The sequence below is a fragment of the Perca flavescens genome, chromosome 21, assembly GCF_004354835.1.
Source record: "Perca flavescens isolate YP-PL-M2 chromosome 21, PFLA_1.0, whole genome shotgun sequence".
NCBI classification, from domain to species: domain Eukaryota; kingdom Metazoa; phylum Chordata; class Actinopteri; order Perciformes; family Percidae; genus Perca; species Perca flavescens.
Window position 1 is genome coordinate 20,630,267 of NC_041351.1, and position 11,054 is coordinate 20,641,320.

At 40.9% G+C, this 11,054-nt stretch overlaps 1 protein-coding gene across 2 annotated transcripts in view; it reads right to left on the reverse strand.

The window, feature by feature from the left end:
* mms19 (MMS19 homolog, cytosolic iron-sulfur assembly component) overlaps positions 1-11,054 on the reverse strand; it is a 28,352-nt gene that overhangs the window by 16,530 nt on the left and 768 nt on the right. The window contains exons 1-14 of one of the 2 annotated variants that reach the window (XM_028567436.1): positions 10,992-11,015; positions 10,458-10,563; positions 9,882-9,930; positions 8,798-8,898; positions 8,164-8,249; positions 7,651-7,725; positions 7,040-7,109; positions 5,334-5,462; positions 5,109-5,170; positions 4,147-4,233; positions 3,952-4,026; positions 2,373-2,450; positions 1,172-1,310; positions 146-300 (exon numbers count right to left, since the gene is read on the reverse strand). In XM_028567436.1, coding sequence (XP_028423237.1) covers positions 146-300; positions 1,172-1,310; positions 2,373-2,450; positions 3,952-4,026; positions 4,147-4,233; positions 5,109-5,170; positions 5,334-5,462; positions 7,040-7,109; positions 7,651-7,725; positions 8,164-8,249; positions 8,798-8,898; positions 9,882-9,930; positions 10,458-10,548 — 1,197 coding nt within the window. In that variant the 5' untranslated portion in view covers positions 10,549-10,563; positions 10,992-11,015. Of the gene's footprint in view, positions 1-145; positions 301-1,171; positions 1,311-2,372; positions 2,451-3,951; positions 4,027-4,146; positions 4,234-5,108; positions 5,171-5,333; positions 5,463-7,039; positions 7,110-7,650; positions 7,726-8,163; positions 8,250-8,797; positions 8,899-9,881; positions 9,931-10,457; positions 10,564-10,991; positions 11,016-11,054 lie in introns of those variants that run through there. The other variant, XM_028567435.1, reaches the window with a different exon arrangement.

Sequence of the window (11,054 nt, forward strand, 5' to 3'; positions counted from 1 at the left end):
GCTTTGAGTGTCTATGATAAAGCGCTATATAAATGTAATAAATAATAATAATAATAATATAGTACAACAATAGCACAAGTTACAGCACCACTCTCCCTATGCAAATTTTAAACGAAACAAACATCTGGATGGTTGCCTTATGTACCTGCGCTCTGCTGTTGTACTGCTCAATGAGAGAGGGCATCACGGCGGCGGTTATGATGTGGCTGGCCCTGTCGGAGGCGCTGCAGGCGGCCTGCAGCAGCTTGGCGCTGGGCCACACTAGCTTCAGGTCCGGCTCAGACAGGTGATGTTTGCAGTCTGTAACGACATCACACTTTCAGTAAAAAAAAACAGAACAATACCACTAGACATGTTTCACAGAGGTATACTGATATGTTACGGCTGTTAGTGAGTTTTATTAAAGCTGAAATGGAAAAAAAAAAAAGTGGAGAGGATTTCTCTGCAAATTCTTTACAAGCAGATCAGTCAATAAGTTTAACCTATTTCAGTCTAAAATATGGACTAGCCTTTAAAACTCGACCAATATCAGTCAAACCCCAGTGTCTATATTATAATCATAGTCAAGACTGCCTTCTCAAGAATGGAGATTATAGATTACACACACACACACACACACACACACACACACACACACACACACACACACACACACACACACACACACACACACACACACACACACACACACACACACACACACACACACAGGTTGCTAGGTTTCTTAAACTAACTGCATTTTGGCAGGAAACAAACTATCATCTGAGGCTAACATTGTATCTTGTGCACTGTTAACATGACACATTAACTGTACTATGTTGGTTGAAATTAGAGAGCTGAACAGTCACTGTGGTATAATTTCCTGCCCATCTACTTTAGCACTAAACCCTCCCATAACCACAGTTCTGACATAGCACTTTATACATCTACACACCCTCTCTTTCTGCTTGCCAGACACTCTGCATGCACCAGGGCAAAGTCATGTAACAAGTCTTTCCCAATGTTGTTGTTTTAATAAAACCTCTGTATTTAGTTCAAATATATGACTCGAATGGCAATTTTTCCTCTATTTTGACAACTTTTCTGGACACTCTTGGAGTTTATACATCCTTCCAATAAAATGAGGATTTGTTATTCATGTGCATATAAGCTAAATTTCACAACATGTCACCTTTGAGAACGAGATCCAGGAAGGTGCTGAGGGAGTCTTCAGAGTCAGAGTTGAGGACCGAGCGAGACAGACAGGAAGTGAGTGCGGTAAGAGCAGCGAGGCCGGCAGACTCAATCTTCTCACTTGCTGTTTGAAACACCTGCAGGGAAACAACAAGCTCTACTTCATTTCTTTGTTCTTCAGATGGACCAAGAAGGCGTTTACATTAACAGTTTGTTTACTTTCGTCTACATGGTTTGACACATTTATGTAATGGATCTTTAATTGGGTTTTCAGTGCTTGGAGCCTGAGGAATTTGTCTCTCACACAAGAACGTACTGATGAATATCAGCACTGGTCCAGTGTTCACCCTGGCTTTTTCTTGGCTTTCAGAGCATGAACAACTGCATTTGTTCCCTGCTTCCCATAAAGCATTGTGTTTTGGGTAATTTCCTTTAGATAAATGGTGTCAAACTCCACTTCCCTAACGGGCCACACTGGAAAAAGAGAATCACATCCAGGGCCAGACATGTAAAGTTTATTTACATGCTTTTTTTAAAGAGATTATTATTGCATGTCTCAAATAGCTTTCTGACTTACTGTTTGGGCAACATAAAGCCCTAAAAAGGTCAGCAAAAAAAAGTTTCTTAGCTATCATAGAAAAAGCGCCAAAAACATTGGAAGTCTAAAGCAACGAAGTGACAAAAATGTAGGGAAAGCGATAAACACTAGCTAGGCCAAAATGTATTGGGAACCTAAATGGATATGTGGGCCGGATCACAATCTGCGAGCGGACGGATTTGGCCTTTGGCCTTGACATGCTCTCTATTACATTCTCACTTCTGAAGCATCTGTACTATTGTTAGAAGACGGTGACTCACATCTTCATATGTCTTGGAGACATCATTTGGAGTTCAAATGGTATCGTTTGCAACTGAACATACAACACAAACACTATAGAGTAACACTGCAGAGTTTGATATTTTGTTCATCCAAAGTTGGGTTGATGTGAACGCAGCCTTAAAAGATGCTTCTTGTTTTTGAGTGTGTAGTGGGTGAAAATAAAATCAGCAACTCAATAAGTACAAGGCCATTTCCACACAAAAAAAAACACACTTTAAGATGTTAAAATATTTCCATACAAAGCTAAACCATATACACACACCAATAAAATAAAATCACAGGTACTATTACTGTTTGTATACAATTATCTCAAACAAACCTCTCGGCGCAGTGACGCCCACAGTCCCTCGAGGAATTCCGCCAAGTCCTTATGTTCATATTGTGACACGGCAGCAGTCTGAAAAAATATCAAGCGTGGGTGAGATAAGAAACCAAGTACACCCCGCAGATATAACAGCTATGGTACACACTAAGGCTGAGCAATTTTATCAATTCTGCGATATAAATTTATATTTTTTCCCCCCAAGAAAGTATCGATTTTTATGCCGCGAGTATCGATACATAAGTCCCATTCAAATGCTGAGCTGAGATGTGTGTGCGTTAAAACACACACACAGCTGAGCCGAGATGTGTGTGTGTTAAAGGTTAAAACACGCAGCACCTGACTGGGAACGATACAGAGTTACCAACGGCCGCTGGGGCAGATGAACTCACGCTGGTCTCTTTTCTGTAAACAGGCTCCAAAAAAACCTTCGTGAGTAGAAAGTCAATACTTCATCAATGCACTCACCTGTGTAGACCGGCATCAACACGTAGAAAGCGATATTTCAATCTGCTCAGTCCACCGCGCTGTTTTACGCAAACACAGCACTACTCTGCAAATAGCGAATTTTTACAAACAAGCTAAAACAAAAGCTGTCGGTTTTTAGTCTAACTGTTTATCTTAGGTTGCCGGGAATCTGGAAATTTTGGCTGATTGATGATGATGATGGTTGTATTATTTTGCAACAACATCGTTTCATTGCAAATGAGGCATACATGACGAGTGCATAGCCTGCTTATCAGTCCATTCATCATTAAAGCTGGGCTTTTGGCTTTTCCACGTCAACTTTTCGCTTCAGCCTCTTTGACAGTGACATGTTTACCTGACAACAGCCTTTCTTTCTGCAAGCATTTTCCACCAATCAGGATGCTGCATACTACAATAATGTTTCCATAATCACAGACTTTAACCATCACTCCTCAGTGAACTGCCTCCTAGTCTGAGATCTTTTTCTAGTTAAAGAGCCAGTTATCATTAGGGAGTTTCCATGTTTTTTAGGAGTTTGCTCACACTAATACATGTTAAAAAATAGTAGCATTAATTCAGTGAGAAAGTGAAAATTTTGAACAAGAATAGGCGTATTAGGTATAAATTCATTTTATTTTCTTTATTTGAAAGTCCGGCCGCCAGAGTGCTTAGAAAAATTCTGAAAAAAATGTAGTTGATGATCCCTGCTGTAGACTCTCTGTCCAGTCAGAGACATATATTCTGTTATTGATGTTTTCAGTTCAATTCATTAAATCCAAGTAAATGGAACACTCACAAGATGTCACCAAAATCACTCGGTCCCCTTTAAATCTTTCAGAAAATGATGTAAGTGTATCGAAATATATCAAATCGTATCGAATCGTATCGTTGGCTGAATATCGTGATATATATTGTATCGTGAGCTGAATATCGTGTATCGTATCGTGAGATTAGTGTATCGCTACAGCCCTAGTACACACTGCATCCCCTCCATGAGTTGAATGTAAAACCTCCTGCTCTGGGCCTCTCAGCAGCTCCACTGTAGTTGTGATGACTTGTAATATCATCCACGTTTACAAACTCCAGAAAAGAGTAGAAGATTTCTCACCAGAGTCTGCAGCGAGTCCAGCTTGGAACTCGGAACGTCGGAGTCCAGCTTCTCAATGATGAGCGGTAACAGAAACTGCAACAGTGAAGCAATATACAGCTCATAAAACTCTCTTTAGGCCCTTAAAAGGAGGTCACAACACACACGGCTATTGCACCAAAAAGAGAAACGTAAATGGAAAATGATTGTCCCCACCTCAGCAAATCGTGGCGTCCCAGTCAGGACGTCCCTCAGCATCTGGATCAGCTCCTCTTTGGTGATGCCGTGGGGGTCATTGGGAGGCTGGGGTGGGTGGAGTGTGTTATTGGGGGGGGGATAACACACAGAAATCATAAATGCAGCTACACATGTTCACAGAAAAATGTTGGGCTGCAACTAACGATTTTTTTTTATAGTCAATTAATCTGTTGGTTAATTCGTTAATGAATTAATTAGTTGTTTGGTCTATAAAATGTCAGAAATTGGTGAAATGTCAATTAGTGTTTTCCAAAGCCCTCGACTGTCTTGTTTTGTCCATAACTCAAAGATATTCAGTTAACTGTCATAGAGGAGTAAAGAAGCTAGAAAATATTCACATTGTGGCCAGGTTGGCTCAGTGTGTAGAGCAGGCGCACATATACTGAGAGGCTTATGCCTCGATACAGACGTTCAAGGTTCGAGTGACGATTTCCTGCATATCCCCCCCCCCCTTTCTCACCTAACTGTCCTATCGATTTTAAAGGCGGAAAAGCAAAAAAAATAAGCTGGAATCAGACATTTTTTTGTACTTTCTTCCATAAAAAAATTACTCAAACCGATTTATCTATTATCAAAATGGTTGGGGATTAATTTCACATTTGACAACTAATCGATTCAGCTTTGCAGCTCTAGAAGAACGTTGCGGCCTTTATGTCTAACAGAAGCCCACATCATATCAGATCATCGTGGTAATGTGCTGTTCTGCTCTAGAGAGTCAACAAACAATCACAGAGCTGAGGTCATCTGTGACGCAGAGATGGGAAATGTGCGTGAGCAAACGAGGAGGCAGACGCTGTATTATTGTTTCCTGCAGAGTTGACGTGAGGCCACAGGAAGTCAGTGATGACATTTCTGTCTGCTGCCCTCTCTGCTTCCACCAATTCTTAAAAAGCAAAGCAGCTGAGTAAACAGGGACTTACGGGGCTGAAGTCGATGGGGAAATAGCAGGACGTCACTTCAAACAGCTCCTCTGCAAATTTACCTGAGACAGCAGACAGGAAATCAACGGAACGCAAAAGAGAGTCATGCTGGAACTGTGCAATGGATACTAACAAAGAAAACCAGGTCAGAGAGGGACAGAGACACTGAGAAAACAACGAGAAAAGATGCTGTGTCTGTGTGTGTGCACCTGTATGCACACTCACCTAGATCATAACCCCGGAGGACAATGTTCTTGGCAATCTGGAAGGCTAACAGGAGGTTGCGAGGATCCCTCTCTCCGTCCATTGATTGGACAAAACCAAAGACAAAGTCTGCCCCCAAACCCTTCAGTTCTGTGGAAAAGTCAAACAGGAACACATCGCTTTGATTAAAAGGTCCAGTGTGTAACGTGTTTAGTTTCAAAATCTGTGTTGCCCGTTCACAAACTTGTCCTTTTTCATTTTATTTACCACCACCATCAATTCCAAGTATTCCTTTTAGCTTGAAATTTTACATTTACATTCTCATGAACTGGGGTAGACGCTCCATATTCATGCGCCCTCTTGAAATACGTTAGCCGGTAAGGGACATACAGGACATACTGCTCCACCTTTTGCGTTTTCGCTGTCCCATGATAAACTCGCAGGTGCTGCTAATGGGTATCGTAGCTTCCCGGCTCCGGCAAGTTTGAAGAAGGAAACATGGAGGACCACACGTATGGAACACGAGTCTTCTTTTTCGCCCAAACAAAGAAAAGGATATTGAAAAGAGCAAGAGACCGGCTTTTTGAAGCATTGAAGGCTACTGTAGCTGCAATACGTACTTTGAACTGCGTGGCGAGAGAGAGTTGCTTGTGATATATGATCTCAACGCTAGATGGGAGAAATTCCCACACATTGGACCTTTAAAGTCAGTTGTACGTTGGCTCTACGCAGAGCAGGTACTCTGTTCTTTCTGACCACGGTTGGAAATCTGTAGCAGGAAAAGTGAGCCCTCTCCTTGATTTCATGTTGTTCATGGAGGAGAACCCAGAAATTAGAAGGGGGGAAATGTGACACTACCAAGCCCAGCCAAGCAGACCAATCACAGTTGTTGCGGTCTGCGTCGCCGTGACGTGTAGTTACATTTCTGGGGAGGTGCGCATCAGGCTACAGCGTAGGGTATGTAGCTACGCGTATGTAGCTATGAGTATGTAGCTATGAGTATCTAGCTACATGTACGTATCTACGCGTACCTACGGCGTAGATTCAATGCAGAACCTAAAATCAGACTTAAGACAGAGCACAGAAATATAGGATCATCACATGTTTGGAGAGTGGTGACAAATTCTTATTTCTACCAAATTAAAGAAATTACACCGCATACCTCTTCCTGAAAATCCGAGGAAGTTGTTAGGATGTACTGTAGGGTGTAGGCTACAAGTGTGTGGAAGATTGCTTAATCAACAATTATGACTAACAAATGAGAAAGAGCCTTTGTTTCCTGTTTGATCAAGTACTTTCTTCTATTTCATAAAGTATAAAATGGGGAGACAGAGGCGAGGACACACTGCGTCATCCAACACTGCTGGTGTGTTCATGATACGGTCATGCCACACACAAACACTTCTTTGTCCGTCTTCTTTTTCGCATGCAAAACATCCAGTGCATGCAAATGATTCAACTCTGCCTAAGTTGTGACAACTCCGTCCTTTATTATGGGGCTGGTGAGCTGGTATCAGCGCCCTGGGGTGAGCAATAATGACCACAGAGATTAGTCAGCCAACTGGTGAGATTTTGGACTTTCAAAACTGACTCTGTGCTGTTTGGAATCACATGTGTCTTCAACACAGAAGCTTAAGTTTTCTTCCAGCAAAGCTCTCAGTCATAGAGGAGAACGGTTAGCGTCTGTCTCGATCAACTGAATCACGCTCAAACCTGCTGTCTCTTACCGGCTTCTCTGGTCGCCGTGAGGTCGATGAGCATCTTGTAGACGCAGGCTCTCTCTGTCAGCATCAAAGACTGAAGAGAAATAAACACACAAGATGAGCTTTTAACCCACAATAACAAACATTTTCAATGAGTCAAGTTTACCAACAAAGTATGCTTAATAAAAAGTGCTTCGCAGACATGGAGGAACCAGTAATCACAGACACTCTTAGATAGTGTTCTTTATAGAGAGTTAGATGTGCATTTTAACATCTGGCCAAAGGCAGCAGATACACTTTCACGTCTTCGTTCCTCATAGATACACTAACATTTATCTGGGTTTAATTTATCTTTGACTTTTTAAATGTTTTATCTTCATCCAATGTATTTCAATGTGGTTGTACCTTGTGAAGCACTTTGTGATTTTTATCTGTGAAAAGCGCTCTATAAATAAACTTTACTTACTTACTAAACAATACTATTTAGTGCAATGATGTACCTATTGGATTAAACACAAATGCACTGTTGTATATATCCCCCACACAAAACACTTCCTTGGGTGTATGTTAAAAAATAAAAGTGCTTGCTAGCTACAATTTTAACATCTTTATTACAACACAGCTTCAAGTCTCACCTGAACATGAACATCCTGGAACAAAGACCTCAGCATGGACACAGCTGAGCCAGGAGGCAACACTGTACATTTTGTCTGGAGAAAGCGCGCACACACACACACACACACACACACACACACACACACACACACACACACACACACACACACACACACACACACACACACACACACACACACACACACACACACACACACACACACACACACACACACACACACACACACACAGTTGGTTGCAGCTATCACATCTGACTGGAGCTTCTCAAAATGATTCTGTCAAACCTGCCAAGCAGCAATCTAACTTGAACATTTAGCACACAGTTCATCTTTAGTGTTGTCGTCACTGAAAATGCATCAGCAAGGCAAGGCAAGACAATTTTATTTGTATAGCACAATTCAGCAGCAATGCGATTCAAAGTGCTTTACACAAGACATAAAGACACAGTTAAAAATATTATACAAATTGGTAATAGATGAAGAAACAGTTATAAAAAATGAGCAGACACTCACCAGCGCTCCGAGCCCCTGTAAAACAGCCGGCGTGATGACGTAATGGTCCTTTAGACGGTTTTCATAGAAGGCAATGAGCACTTCCACTGGGGGAGAACAGAGACAGAGAGATGTGCGATAAAATATCACTCTTTACAATAAATATGTTCATGTAGACCTGCAAGACAGTGGTGTAGTCTAATGTATGGTAGTGGATATACTGTACTGTATATGTATGAGCCTATACTGTATATATGGGCAAGGATGGGCCTTTTGGTGGGTGGGGGGGAATTTATTTAGCCTATGTCAAGAAGGAAAAAAAACGTACAAAAAAATTACAATGCAAAGTATGTCGTTATATGTCATTGGGCATTTTTAAGTGGGTATATGGAAATCCTGGATCCTTCTTAGTAGGTATACTGCATATACCTGCATATCACGTAGACTACACCACTGCTGCAAGACCACTGGCAACACTTATTTGATACTTTTTTTTTAATAGTTCAATATTTTAGCCATCAGCCAACAAGGCACTGAGATGATGGTTTTGCACCCAAATAGCATGTCAGTACTGTTTATGGCATCTAGAATCCTAACAAAGAGTGAAGAAGAGAGTGGGATAGATTTTCTACAAAGTATAAGAGAAGATGTGTACCTTCTGTCTCTGTAAGGATTCCATAGCACTCCTGTAAAACTTCAGAGAGAAGCTGGACTCCTCTGGCTCGAGTGTGAGACTGAGAGCTGGTCAAACTCGGTCTATAACAGGGAATGCAATGAAAATGTTAATTATTAAATATTCCCATAACAGCGACTCTAAATTTAACTAATGCCTTCTAGTGAATAGAAGTCTATCAAAAATAGGGCTGCATTGTTAGAGTGCATGTCGGAGAATAGCGCGGTCACTCTGTAGAAAAAGGGAGGAAGGAAAAAGAGACGCTGTCCGGATGATAAGCCAGTTGAGATCATGTGTGTGCGTCCTTGAGAACTGTAAGTCGTATAACTTATGTTGTCAGTTCATTTAAGCCTGGTCTTGCAAATTTAAATTAAGTTAACTGGCGATTTTCGTTGTTTGTGTTCTTCACCTGCGAGCTAAATTGCACGTGGCTGTTGATTTGATATAATAGCGATTGCTCAACGCCCTTGCTCACGTTTGTATTTTAGGTGCATTATTATAAATATTATATATTATCTTATATAGTTACACTGCATTAAGATAATGCAATTAATAGTGGGTTTATTGTTATTTGCTACAGAATGCTTAGCCTATATGTCAAGATCAAAGTTGGCCTATATGGTAATTTAAAAAAATACAGTTCAATCAAAACTGAAAATATGCCTCATTGTGTGTGTGAATAGAGGTGAATAAATATATTGGTTTGTATTGCAGCGAAGTGTCAGTTCCGTTTCATGGGGGAGGGGGCTGGATCGGGGGAGGTGTTTCGGACCTGCCCCAACTGCTAAAAAAAAATCCTAAAAGGATATACTGATAATATCTGCTTTTTTTCAAAATCAAAAATTAAGTATAATGTCATTTTATTAGGTTTATTGACCATCAAAAAAAAATAACGCGTTTAAAAGAGGGACAAAAACGTTTGAAAAAGCGCCAAATGCATAAAAAAAAAATGTCAAAAAAGTTCCCAACATTTTTTCAATTTTTACCAGGATTGACACGTTCATGGACGACGGTGAAGACAACACAAGGTTATCGCTGTAATATTGGAAAAGTGTTAATAGCTTACCCCAGTGCTTCCACCAGCTGTAGTACTGTAAACTTGCCGTCTTTGACACCTGAACAGAAGAGCCAAGTTTAGTGAATTGTAGCAAATAATTGATAAGATAACTAACAAACGTACACAGAAAACGTATAACAACACACAAACATAACTAGGTTATCTCTAGTAGTGGTACAGATTAACTAGCAGCATCGGTGGGGTTCAAAGGTGCACAGTTCATTGACAGGATGTTTTCATTCGGACACACACACAGCAGCTAGCAGGCAGCATGCGGTATAACCACACTGGGCTAGCACCAAAATCCACATTATTAGTCAAATGACAATACAATTAAACGTTAGGTATAGATTTGGCGTGTGCTAGTGACGATAAAAATGAGCAGACCGGTGTCACACCCTGTGGGTTTTAGTTGCATGAGAGTGAACACCACACAGGATATTGTGGCGCTTAGTTAGCTAGTTAACGTTAACCATTGTGCAGTGTTGCGCATCCTTGAAGCGGCAGCTCAGCAGCTTCTACGGCTTGTTTTTCGCAACGAGCTGCTGTGGAAAGGTCTCGAGGAAAATACGAATATTTATTTACCTGTTGCTGTATCTTTAGCCTTGCTGTCCTGTAGTCCCGAGACAAATTCCTCCACCAGAGAAAGCAGCAAGGTACTGTCAGCAGCCATCATGCCTCTGTAACTCAACTGAGAATACGCATGCGCGAAAAGTTAGGAGGGGGGGGGGGAACAAAACAAAAAAAGTGGTTAATGTTAACATAAACCTTTATATAATAGGACCATTAACGAACAATGCAATAATTCATTGAGCCCATTTGGGTGAGTTGTATGTTGCTTAAAATTTAAATGTTTTCTGAAAGTTGAGAAAGTTGGAAATAAAACGCTTAGTTTTGGTGCTGCCTTCAGGTGCTGTCCGACTTCCAAAAACAGCAAAGAGTACACAGTACAGCCTAGCGTGGAATCATTTGTTGTTATCTATTACACCGTCTCTATTTTCACAAAGGCTGTGGGCTTTTGTACTGTTAACATTTTGAAAGCAATCACTACCATTATCATTAAAATAATATACTCAAAACAATAAAACATAGTAGCTGCATTTAATAGCTATGTGATACCTCAACCGGTGTCGAATTTATTTGCAGGCTCCTGACGTAAAGGAACCCAACACCTGCCTGCGT